Source organism: Salvia hispanica, chromosome 3 (assembly GCF_023119035.1).
Source record: "Salvia hispanica cultivar TCC Black 2014 chromosome 3, UniMelb_Shisp_WGS_1.0, whole genome shotgun sequence".
In the NCBI taxonomy this organism is placed as follows: Eukaryota; Viridiplantae; Streptophyta; class Magnoliopsida; order Lamiales; family Lamiaceae; genus Salvia; species Salvia hispanica.
The window spans coordinates 26,632,593-26,645,359 of NC_062967.1; the positions used below are offsets into that span (position 1 = coordinate 26,632,593).

The window sequence follows — 12,767 nt, forward strand, 5'->3', positions numbered from 1 at the left end:
CAATGCCATAAATGTGAAGCCACTTCGTTAACATCTAGAAAGTGGAAAGAGGTGTTCGAAAGCCGAGGTAACAACTTTCCACCCCATTCTTGTCTTATTATTCATATGATACTGCTACTAAAATAATACTATAGCCAAATAACAAGATATAAAAATACTTACATAAAAGAAATAGTGACAAATAGAAAAAAGCAAAATATCAATTTTTATTATTCAAAATATTTTATGCTAGTTTTGTAAATTGTATTCTTTCTAAATTTAGGAAATCAATTCTAATTTTGCTAGCTAGTTTTGAATACTTTTTCAAAACGTAGGGGGTAGGATGAAAATTCTATTTATATTATATCTTTAAATTGATTGATATATTATGACGTTTTGCGATCATTTTTATTATAGCAATAATAATTATGGCGAGTTCATCAGTCAAAATATAAGTCAATAATTAAGGATGGTAGTTAAGTGACATGTGTCAATAAAAAATAAATTTTATTTATTCAGATCAAATCTCGAAATCCTCTCAAAGGATTAGTTTTCAAAATATCTTTTCAAAAGGTATAAGGTCCATAAGTTATTATATTACATTATCTCTATATCTCCTTTTTTTGAATAAAATAAGTAATATTATTAAAAAATCAATCACACGAAAATTTAGAGGCTTTTGTATTCCAACATAATCACGCAACCTATAAACGCAAATCTTTTTACACTATCTCACTACTATATTCCACATGGGAAGCATAATGAGTTTTCTCCCTAACTAAATAAATAATTCTAAATTTTACATTAATAAATGGAGTACTCCTAAGTCCTACCTCTATTTCATTCACCAATAATATTTTATTTCTAATATCACTTTGAGTTTCAAGTACAAATATCCCATGTGGCGTTCTGTCAATTTCAAAAAGAAAATGTTGACTGATGATAACATTTTGCTCAAAATTAGAAAAATAAAAGGTAATTGATCTGGTATTGAAGCATGTCTCTTTTGTTCTTTCTCTAGTTGCTATGCCATTAATTATTAAACGCCACGATAATCATTAAAAGCTAAACGATAATGCTTAATCAAAACACTAATTGGATTGGATTGGTAGAGAGAATGGGTAAGTAAAGGCGTGGAAAGCTATAGAGATAATTATGAAATCAAATAGTGACATGCAAGATAAAGACAAGTCACCTTTGTTGAATATGGAGATTAAATAAGGCCGTGTTTGGCTCATTTTCTCACATAAATATGGATTTAGACGTCATGATGTAAAAGGTTAGCCTATTATAATTCTGGAATATACCTTTCCAAACAGGCCTTTTAAGGGGGATTTTGCTGGAGTGAAGTGAGAGGGTGACTATACATTTCACCATTTTCATCATATCTTCAAAATTTTGCAGGCTCACAAAAAAGGAAAAAAGATTCTCCATGGCAGCTCGAAGAATCTCCTCCATGCTCTCTCGCTCTCTCTCTCTCACCTCTTCTGCTTCTTCATTTGGTGATTTTTCAATCCATCTTCACCTCCACTGTGTGTTTTTCATTTGGTGATTTTTCAATCCATCTTCACCTCCACTGTGTGTTTTTCATTTGGTGATTTTTCAATCCATCTTCACCTCCACTGTGTGTTTTTCATTTGGTGATTTTTCAATCCATCTTCACCTCCACTGTTGTTTTTCATTTGGTGATTTTCTCCTGTTTGTGTTTTTGCTAGTGATTTAGGACTTTTAGACTTAAAGGGTGTGGGTAATCTTGATAATCCTAGATAAAGTTGTGATCTTTTTTGTTGGTTTAATTAAATGGTGGATTCATTTTCATGTTTTTGCTAGTGATTCAAGCAAGTGTTTTAGGACTTTGAGACTTATGGGTGTGGATAATCTTGATAATCCTAGTTAAAGATGAGATTTTTTTCTTGGTTTTATGTTTTGATGATGAGTTTCTGTATTTTCTATCGTGTAGTAAATGACCCTTTTTTCATTTTCTTGCAAGGAATCCAATTTCTGAGCATCCAATGAATTGATTTAGACCAAAATGATTCTATTACTTGATATTAATGCAAAGATGTGTTTTTTTAATAATTGATGTACTTTTTATAGGTAGAAGATATGGAAATGGAAGGGGAATGCAAAGATTTAGTACTGCTGCAGTTCTTGAGGAGCCAATAACTCCTCCTGTTCAAATCAATTACACCAAGCTTCTCATCAATGGCCAATTTGTGGATTCAGCATCTGGTAATAGAATTTATGCAAGAATTAGTCTTTCTGCATAGTTCAATTGATATGGACTTAATCAGCAGCAATTCTCTCTGTTCAGGGAAAACATTCCCCACATTGGATCCCCGGACCGGAGAAGTCATCGCCCACGTTGCTGAGGGCGATAAGGAAGACATCAACCGCGCAGTCTCAGCTGCTCGTAAGGCCTTTGACGAAGGGCCATGGCCTAAAATGAGTGCTTATGTAAGGATATGTGCATTTTGATTCCCCTTCATTTTTTAAGATTGTTACATACCTGATGGTGTTTGATGGTTTAGGAAAGGTCGCGTATAATGCTGCGTTTCGCTGATTTAGTCGAGAAAAACATTGAAGAGATAGCTCAGCTCGAGACATGGGACAATGGCAAGCCATACCAGCAAGCTTTGACAGCTGAACTTCCTATGTTTGTTCGATTGTTCCATTACTATGCTGGTAACGTATCGTTTGAGTGCCCGATATGTTGTTGTTGAATGAGGCAAAACTTGTGAGAGTCTGGTTGTTTTTCGTGTATGTGCAGGTTGGGCGGATAAAATCCACGGACTGACAGTGCCTGCTGACGGACCTCACCACGTTCAGACTCTGCACGAGCCAATCGGTGTTGCTGGCCAGATCATTCCGTGGAACTTTCCGCTTCTCATGTTCGCTTGGAAAGTTGGCCCTGCTCTTGCTTGTGGAAACACCATTGTCCTCAAGAGTGCCGAGCAGACGCCCTTGACTGCTTTGTACGTTGCCAAATTGTTCCACGAGGTAGCTTTCTTTTCGTCTTTGTTGTTCGTGCAACGTATCTTTATTCATAACATAGTTGAAATCAACAATGTGATTAAATTGAACTTGTTACCAACAAGTTCAATTTTTGTTATACTCATCCGCCTAAGGTTGATTTCGTTTCGGCTTTTCATTAGGCCGGCCTTCCTGAGGGCGTTCTCAATATCGTGTCTGGATACGGCCCAACTGCCGGTGCAGCTCTCGCCAGTCACATGGATGTAGACAAGGTATTTTGTGACATCTAAGTTTCAAACTCTCAACTTAGTTTATGAAACCTCTGCTGCTCTTCTGCAGATTGCCTTCACCGGATCAACCGAGACAGGTAAAATCATCCTCGAGCTAGCTGCAAAGAGCAATCTCAAGCCGGTAACACTCGAACTCGGGGGCAAATCTCCATTCATCATATGCGAGGACGCTGATATCGATAGAGCCGTGGAGCTAGCACACTTTGCTCTCTTCTTTAACCAGGTTAAATAAACTACCTCAATTTGATGATCAAATGCTTAAATTTCATCACTCAAATCCACCATCAAACAGGGCCAATGCTGCTGCGCTGGTTCGCGCACATATGTCCACGAAAAGATCCACGACGAGTTCATTGCCAAGGCTAAGGCACGCGCTCTTAGACGCACGGTTGGCGACCCCTTCAAGAAAGAGATCGAGCAAGGTCCACAGGTAAGTAACTTTCTGCATTTGTACACTGTAACCACATTCGTCGTATGATCTGCTTAAAGATTGCTTTCGACATCTTATCAGATCGACTCGGAGCAGTTCCAGAAGGTTCTTGGCTACATAAAATCGGGCATTGACAGCAATGCCACTCTGGAATGCGGAGGGGAACGATTCGGATCAAAAGGCTACTTCATTCAGCCAACGGTGTTCTCCAACGTTAAGGTATGGCTGTCTATATTTGGTATCAGAGTAGGTCCAAGTCGATGTGGATTTATTTATAGAGTAAATGTCAATTTTGGTCCTAAACATATGACCAAATACGAATTTGGTCCAAAATATTCACTTTTTTGAAAAACAGGTCCATAACAAATGAAAATGTCACCGAAGTAGTCCTTTTTTTGACGGAACAGTCAAAAAAGGAATACTCCGACAAGGATTTCATTTGTTATGGATCTGTTTTCCAAAAAGTGAATGTCTTGGACCAAATTCGTATTTGGGTCATATGTTTATGACCAAAATTGTCCTTTACTCATTTATTTACGATCCTAATTGACGAGTGTGAAACAGGACGATATGTTGATAGCACAGGACGAGATTTTCGGGCCGGTCCAATCCATCTTGAAGTTCAAGTAAGTCTTGCACTACTCTTGTTAATTTGGTTACACATTTGTACAAGTGTGGCACGAGTGATCGATGTTGGGGCGTGCAGGGACATCGACGAGGTGCTCAGACGAGCAAATGCTTCGCGGTATGGACTAGCAGCGGGCGTGTTTACATCTAACATTGACACGGCCAACACATTGTCGAGGGGGTTGAGGGCCGGCACGGTGTGGGTGAACTGCTTTGACGTGTTCGACGCGGGGATCCCGTTCGGAGGGTACAAGATGAGCGGCATCGGGCGGGAGAAGGGGATCTACAGCCTCAGCAACTACCTGCAGGTGAAAGCTGTGGTTTCCCCTTTGAAGAATCCTGCTTGGTTGTAAGATAAAACTGTTTAATTGCTTCAGACATGGATGGATAAAACAGTTTTAATAAGGTCCATGTGTTATTTTGATCATGTAATTGTCTTTTTATAATGATAATAGGGTTATTTGTCCCTAAAATTACAAACTTTGATAAAAGTCTGGAGTATTTTTCATGATGTTAAAATTTAGTTGCAAAATTATGAACTTGTTTAGTATAGTGAATTTTCTCTGTTGAATTGTGAGAAAATTTTAAGCTCAAGTTATGCACAAAATGTTGTTTGCACTTATTAAAAATGACGTTATTTAGACTAGCTAAAAATAAACTTAAAATTTAGTTGCAAAAATATGAACTAATGTTGTATTAATTCTCACAATTTGGAATTTGTTGAAATTTGAAAGAAATTTTTAAGCTCCAAGTTACATACAAAATCGACTTTGTTTCTAATATTGACCGGTTTGACCACCTACATAATCATAGGTTCTCCGTCGGTTCAATTCAGGGTAATTCATACTCAGTGGGAAATACTGAATTTCGGTCAAAATTTATAAATTTATAGCCTATTATTAACTGTTAGTATTATTGAACTTTGGACATAGTGTTGTGCTTTTGTGTCACATCGTCTAATATGTCAGGATCTATATGAAATGGTATTAAAAAATATCACTAAAATTTAAAAAAATATAACGTCAAATTATTTATATATCACGCTATGTTAATATGTGTCTACGCACAAAACATTATATGGCATACACGTTTCTTATACTACAAAATCGAACATGATCCCATTCCAACCATATAAATATTGGGACCATTAAATCTTAGAAAATGGGGAGTATAAAATTTCAACTATCAAGCAATGCAATGTTGTAAGATATTATTAGACTATGGGCCTTTGAAATTATGAGTTTGGGCTTGAATTATTGAGCTCCAAAAAAAAACTCTACTTAGGCTGTATTTTACAATTTAAATAACACATAATGGTTAGTTCAAATATATAGTTTGAAATTCATGAGGTGAGACCCATTTACTAACACATTTTTCTCTATTTTTTTTTACTTTACCAATTTTATATTTGTATCATTTCAAAAAAAAATTATTTTTAAGAGACAGAGGATTTTAATTTGCTGTAAAATTTAAACCTGGTAAATTTACTACAAATTAATTTTTCACCATATTAACAGTTCATGTTTAAAACATGAATTTAACAAAAATTAATGTTAAATTAGCTACTAACCCTAAAATTGATATTGCTAAGCTTGGTAGCAGCTTGTTTGAAATTGATTGAGGCGTGTCTCTGAAATTCCTGAAGTATGTAAACCATTTATATGTTTAGTGTTAAGTTAATTAATTAGATACTCTGAAATTCCTAAATTATGTAAACCATGTTTCTAATTTTTTTTAGGTAAATAAATTCAAATTTAAAAATTGCGATATGGAGAACTTTAATCTGAAATCTCTAGCCTCGACATCAACATTTTTACGCCAACTCACATGCGCACATATATTTCTGTTCCTATAGTTTAGTTATTAGATGTGAATGACTTAAAGTGATAGACAACAATTTTAGAGTCAGCTTGTGCTTGGGAAAAGCAAACAAATAGAAACACTAATTTAATAATGGAGATGTTATTTATGACTGTATATTCAGTCAAAACTGGAAAACTATGTTACCACAATATTTTCAACTATAACCACAACAGTGCTCCTATCTTCAATATTTAGTGAATAAATATAGTACTACTAGAGATAGAAATATAAAAGAGAGAGAAACTATTTTTGAAACCATAAAGAGAAATATACTATCTCCGTTCATTCAAGATGTTCATCTTTTCCTTGCATTTTATCTCATTCTCCACTTTCCATATTTAGAAACAAATTTTTCTTTCATACCTCCTCATTAAAATATCCAATCACATTGATCATATTTAACTACTCCACCCAAAACATCGTACCATTAAAAAATATGGAGATAATCTTGAATGAGATTGAACGAGTATATGTTTTTGCCAATCACAATACATATAACCAAATAGAATGATTTTTTATATGAATATCATATATAGAAATCTTGAATTTTTGTGTTTAAAAATGTCCAATTAAATTTAATACTTTATTCAATTAATAATTGACCAAATTATTTATTTAGTTACTAAATTATAGTACTACATAAATAATTGCGTGGAGCCCAGCTACATCAGCTGAGGAAACCATTCATATCCCAATTAATTTTGGATGGATTCGTCCTTCTAACTATGTTAGAATATCAGACCAAAAATATTAATTTTATGGGGTCGATTCCGAAAAGACTTTCAAACTTGCATGATTTAAAATTACTATAAATAATTTGTTATCTGTTGAAAGTTGCATGATTTAATGAAGTAATTGGTACTACCGACTCAATTGAGACTAATACTCTCCTATGATATAAAAAAAACACATGAGAGTTCTATAAAATTTTAAATAATTAACAGCGTGATCAATCTTGTTAACAGAATTTCAGATTAGGCAATCTGTGAGCATTCACAAACATTGTTTGTCCACCCCAACAGTTAATTACTATGTAAGAAAAATGAACGTTGAAAATTAATTTTATAACTAATTTGGATATACTATAATAAACCCTAACTAATTAAGTAACATGGTTAATTGTTTTGGCAACGAATGTTTGTAATTCGTAGTAAAATAATTTAGTTTAGAGTCGAAATTATATTTCTGGTGGGGCTAGGATTGATGCATTGCATGTGAACGACTTCAATTTAAAATAAAACAATTTTACACTAACTTTGATTTTGAAATTGACCGTATGCAGGCAAACATCCCAATTAATGCCATTAATGTAGATACTTTAACTTTTAGTACAATTTAAATTTATTAGTGGAGATTTTATGATATACAGCAAAGTCAACTTCCAGCAGTTAGCAATTTTCATTTATTATTGCACCCCAAGGGATTTAAGCGAAGTTCTATCTTTGAATTACTTTTATTGACTGTGGATTTATACACGGAGTCAAAGTTCTATCTTTCAATTAGTACTTTTTAGTACGTATATATTTCCACCCAATATGTCCAAATTTTATTTAAAAATAAATTCATCTTTTTTTATCATTATTAAAATATTCAAATATCTTTTCCTAAACATATTCCACTTAACAATTCTTTTGAAAATCTCGTATCATTTTATAATATGGACATTTTAAATTGGACAAAAAGAATATTTCTTTTATTTACTTTTTCTAATAGTAAAGGAACATAAATTTAAGGATTGCATCACGAAATAATCAAATCCGATACCTTTGGTCTAAGACATACTTTTCGTTTTCGTTGTTATATTGAACGATGGTCTACAGTATTGGATGAATTTATTTTTGTGCGAACTTAATTATTTTTACAATTTTCTAGATAGTATATATGTTTGATGATAAGTCATAATTTTTATAATCTAAACAAAATTTGAAATAGAAGAGCTAATTAAATTGAATAAATATTGTAATTGTAATTGCATTAATACTTCAAATATTGTACTAATAAAAACATTATACCATCACATTACACAAGCACGAAGTCTCATCTCATCAATCAGCAAATCCAACGTCCGCACCGACGACCCCCCTTCCCCGACCGCGCCGCGAGCCGCCTCACCCAACTCCACCATCCTCCGCCGCGCCTCCGCCCCCCTCTCCCCTCCCATCAGCTCCCTCACCGCCCTCTCCACCTCCTCCGCCTCCACCAATCCCCTCACCGACCCTCCCTTAGGCATCGCCCGGATCCCCACTCCGAGCTCCTCCGCCACCAGCCTCGCATTCAGGTGCTGCTCCGCCATAAACGGCATCGCCACAATCGGCACGCCGCCGGCCATCCCCTCCAGCACCGAATTCCACCCGCAGTGGCTCAGAAACCCCCTCACCCCATCATGCTTCAGCGCCTCCAGCTGATCAACCCATTCCCTCACCACAATCCCCCTTTCTCCAACCCTAATTTCAAAACCGGTTACAAATTCAACCCTCTCCCCCTTCAAAACCCACAGAAAATTCACCTGTATCGTATACTTACCGTCAGTTTTAGTGCTAATAAATAGTGCATCAGACTCAAAAAAACTCACATATATCGTATACTTACAGTTAGTTTTAGTGCTAATAAATAGTGCATCAGTGGAAAAATCATCTCACAACTCAAACAAACTGCAGTTAATTTTAGTGTTAATAAATAGTGCATCAGAGGACTCACAAAAAACTCACCTCCGATCGCTCGAGCCCAATTGCGATCTCCCTCAATTGCTCCGGCGACACCTCCGCCTGCGTCCCAAACGCCACATACAAAACCGGTTTCCCCTCCGCCAATTTCTCATCCAAAAACCGGAAATATGCCGCCGCCGCCGTGCGCGGTGGCGCGGCGGCACACAGCGGGCCGACGCAGTACATTTTCGGCCCGATTTTCCGATCCCAGTAATCAACACAAGACCGCTCCATCTCATAAAAAGTGTTGACGATCAAGCCATCGCTCTTCGCCAGAGCCGCCATCTGCTCCTTCATGAAATCGACATAAGGCCCCACCGGCGCCGCCGCGTTGAACGGCGGCTCGAAGTCGTTCCTCGTCAGCATGAGGCCGGGAAACCCCGGCATCGGAAAGGCCTCGTCTAAATCGGCGGCGGCGGAATGAGGCCTCTCTCGGCCTAGGGTTTCGTACATGGTGCAGGAAAAAGCCCCCATTCCGAAGAAGCCGAACCTCGGGACGTTGAATTTGTTGGCGGATTGGAGAGTGAACCCGAGAAACGAGTCGGAGATGATGCAGGAGAGCGGAGGATGGAGGTTTTCGAGGGCGGATTCGAAGCTTTTTTGCATGAGTTTGGTGGAGTTGGCGAAGGGGGCGAAGGAGGACTCGCAGAGGAGGTTTTGGGTGTTTTCGACACCGGGAGGGACGCCGGGGGTGTTTTGGGGGAAGGGGAGGTCGACGACGGAGATGTTGGTGTCGGAGAGGGCGGCGCGGATGGGAGGGGAGTTGGAGGCGGTGGTGAAGATGGTGACGGCGGCGGAGCGGCGGTGGAGGAGGCGGGAGAGGTGGAGGAGGGGGATGATGTGGCCTTGGGAGAGGAAGGGGAAGATGGCAAAGTGTAGGGTTGGGGGAGAGTTAGAACCCATAGTTTTTTTTTGTGTGTGTTGAGACAAATTTGTTTATGGTGTAAGGTTTTGTAGAGTGGGGGAGTGTCACTTTATACTCCCTTCATTTAATTACTAACATTAATCTCACTAGAGATATTTACAAAATGGCAAATTGGGATTGGGAAAAGGACAATCATCCCAACCTTTCTCTTTTTTGGAAAATTGCGTGCTGACGTGGCAACCGGTTTAAAACACGTGGATAAAATGGCGTTGGGCAAAATGATAATGTCTAATTAAGTTCGGAAAGAAGTTTTGTTCGCGAATTTTAAATATGTTTTCACATAAACATATAATTTTATCTTTAGTGATTTATTTTTCAGATTTTGAAAAGTGTGAATATATTAGAATTTGACAACTCTCTAAAAATAGCACTTCATAATTTAAGTAATATTAGGGAAATATGTAATTCACTTTATTTCAAAGATAAATATATAAAAAATAGAATAATGTTTATGGATTATTCAAATTAGAAAAATAAAATTATTAATTGTAGACGAAGATAAATAGGGGTAGACTATGAAATCAAGTTTAGTTGATAAAACTTTTTTTATTAATTTTATAGGCTGGAGTTTGATTCACTACAAGCGGTTTTAGCATTTAATGTAATCGGCTAATTAATTGGACTTTAGTCCCCACGGTTTATTCTAGGAAGATCTTCTCTAATTTTATAATTAATTGTATTTATAATTATAAAATTGATATATTCAATATTCGGGTTCGGCTCATTTTTATTGTGATAATTTATGTTGGAGATTTCACCTTTCTACATGTCATGATTTGTGATGCTTCTTGATACGAGAATTTGTGGCGGAACAGTATTAACCTATTCGTTATTGATTGCATTCATATTTTGTATATAGTATAAAATAAATATTTCATCCGTCTAATTTTAAATAGTAACAAATTTTATTTTTTAGACGTCCATTTAAATGACATATTTTTCAAATTAAAAAATACTATCATTTTATTAATATTAAAAATATCACTCTATTAATTTTATTCTATTTTCATTTAACTCACAAATACCAATATTGTAGTATAAAACTATATGCTAGAATAACACATTAGATGGGATGGATGGAAGGTGATAAATATTTCGTCTAGTCACCGACTCATCTATAGGTTCAATACTTTTCCATGGTTGGTGTAAATTTATCAGATGGATGTGGTATTTATTTAGGGATGTCTATGTTTGTTGGGAGAGATAAAAAGGTTGCTTTTTGGTTTCTAAAAAAAAAAGGTACGAACAAGGGTGGTAGGATGGAATAAATCTCTGCTCTAAGGCAGGGAAAGAAGTACTTATTAAAAGTGTGATACAGGCCCAACCCATCTATTGGATAAATATGTTCCTACTGTCAGACGGAATTTGTGATGACCTTGGAAAAATACTAAATGGTCACTGGTGGGGAGATAAGAACATAAGAAAACAATTTATTGGGCGGCTTGGGATAGACTTTGTGTGCCAAAATGTAAAGGAGGTATGGGCTTTTGAAAGTTGAAAGAATTTAATATCTCAATGTTGGGAAAGCAGCTATGGAGATTGATTGAGAATCCTGACTCGTTATTTGGACGGGTTCTTAAAGCTCGATATTTTCCTGGACATGAGATTCTTGATGCTAGAAAGGTGGGTAATCAAAGTTCGTTTTGGAGTGGATTAGTGGCAGTCAAAGATCGATTGAAGGCTGGCTTTAGGCAACACATTGGCGATGGAAGAGAAACGCCCATTTATGGGAGAAATTGGTGGCCGAGTGTCGATATACTCCATCCAATCTCTTGTAGAGATGTTCGATTCTGTGATGCTATATTGTCAAAGTTGCTCTTTGAGGGTGCACATGTGTGGAATGAAGCAGTGGGGAGAGCTGTGTTTAATGAAGAAGAAGCAGAGCAGCTGCTGAGCATCCCACTGGCCCGGAGCTCTAGAGAGGGTGCATTATTCTGGTGGCCGGAGCAAAAGGGATCTTTCTCTATACGCTCAGCATATAAGTTTTTGTGCGACGGCTCCTTTGGAGTGGATATATACTCGATGGTGTGGAGTAAACTCTGGAAATTAAAAGTGCCACCTAAAGTGAAAATATTTTTATAGAAGGCATGTAAATATTTCCTTCCAACGAGGAACCGATTGCGACAACTCCAGATGGAGGTTTCGGAGATCTGCCCGGTGTGCAACTTTGAGACAGAAACTATTATCCATTGTCTTATTTCTTGTGGTCTTGCTCGTGATTGTTGGCAGAGGCTTGGAGTGCCAATAATCTCGCCAGGTGAGAGGGGGTTAATTGAATGGTTGGAAAAAATAGTGGGTGGTGATTTAGAGGTGGAAGTTGAAGAAGTGGTTGTTGTGTTGTTGCATCTATGGTTTAACAGAAACAAAATTATTTGGCAGAATGAGAACGGGTCAGCTGCTGGAATTACTGGTGCTGCTCGTCGTTGTCTGACGGCTTGGAGAGAAGCTCAGGTTCAAAATGATATTGGTGGACGGGGACGGGGTGGGAGACCTCATTGAAGGAAAAATGGGTGAAGCCGCAGAATAGTGTACTAAAATGCAATATAGATGTTGCTGTGTTCCTGGGGCAAAGAAAAGTAGGTTGTGAGGCGGTTGTTCGAAATTCTGAAGGGATGATGGTAGCGGCGATGTGCGGATAGGTGGGAAGGGTAGCTGACCCTTCTATGGCCGAGCTTCTTAGCTTGAGAGAGGTGCTGAGTTGGGTCAAAAGAGAGGGATGGAAGGAGATGGAGTTTGAGATGAATGCCCAAACGTAGTTCTCACGGTGACAAACATACAAAGAATGAATCCATCTTTGGGGGCAGGGGTAGAACCAGTATATATAATTGAGACTCATATTCCACAACTTATTTAATCCAATTTTTTTTACATTTCTTAAACTCATGCTTAATCAAATATGATTCCTATTATGGGACGCGGGAGTAATATAAATAATAAATATGTTAACAATCTAATAAAACTTGTTCAAGGCATGG

General features: G+C 37.2%; 2 protein-coding genes across 2 annotated transcripts; one reads left to right on the forward strand and one right to left on the reverse strand.

The window, feature by feature from the left end:
• Window positions 1–1,323: 1,323 nt before the first annotated feature.
• Window positions 1,324–4,726, forward strand: LOC125214559 (benzaldehyde dehydrogenase, mitochondrial-like). The gene is made up of 11 exons (XM_048115639.1): window positions 1,324–1,481; window positions 2,077–2,211; window positions 2,294–2,436; window positions 2,511–2,664; window positions 2,750–2,979; window positions 3,135–3,224; window positions 3,292–3,465; window positions 3,535–3,672; window positions 3,754–3,891; window positions 4,237–4,298; window positions 4,379–4,726. The coding sequence occupies exons 1-11, from the start codon at window positions 1,412–1,414 to the stop codon at window positions 4,650–4,652; spliced, it is 1,608 nt and encodes a 535-aa protein (XP_047971596.1). The 5' UTR covers window positions 1,324–1,411; the 3' UTR covers window positions 4,653–4,726.
• Window positions 4,727–8,108: 3,382 nt separating this feature from the next.
• On the reverse strand, window positions 8,109–9,815 carry LOC125212716 (UDP-glycosyltransferase 90A1-like). Its single transcript, XM_048112953.1, has 2 exons — window positions 8,871–9,815; window positions 8,109–8,668 (listed from the first exon to the last, which is right to left on the reverse strand). The coding sequence occupies exons 1-2, from the start codon at window positions 9,768–9,770 to the stop codon at window positions 8,177–8,179; spliced, it is 1,392 nt and encodes a 463-aa protein (XP_047968910.1). The 5' UTR covers window positions 9,771–9,815; the 3' UTR covers window positions 8,109–8,176.
• Window positions 9,816–12,767: the final 2,952 nt, after the last annotated feature.

Excerpts from the sequence above, each read along its gene's own strand:
- LOC125214559 (XM_048115639.1), top strand. The coding sequence starts at position 1,412 with ATGGCAGCTCGAAGAATCTCCTCCATGCTCTCTCGCTCTCTCTCTCTC. Across the intron at positions 2,212-2,293 it reads ATTTGTGGATTCAGCATCTG|GGAAAACATTCCCCACATTG; the intron begins GTAATAGAATTT and ends CTCTCTGTTCAG. Across the intron at positions 3,466-3,534 it reads TTGCTCTCTTCTTTAACCAG|GGCCAATGCTGCTGCGCTGG; the intron begins GTTAAATAAACT and ends ACCATCAAACAG.
- LOC125212716 (XM_048112953.1), bottom strand. The coding sequence starts at position 9,770 with ATGGGTTCTAACTCTCCCCCAACCCTACACTTTGCCATCTTCCCCTTC. Across the intron at positions 8,669-8,870 it reads TTGGGCTCGAGCGATCGGAG|GTGAATTTTCTGTGGGTTTT; the intron begins GTGAGTTTTTTG and ends TATACGATACAG.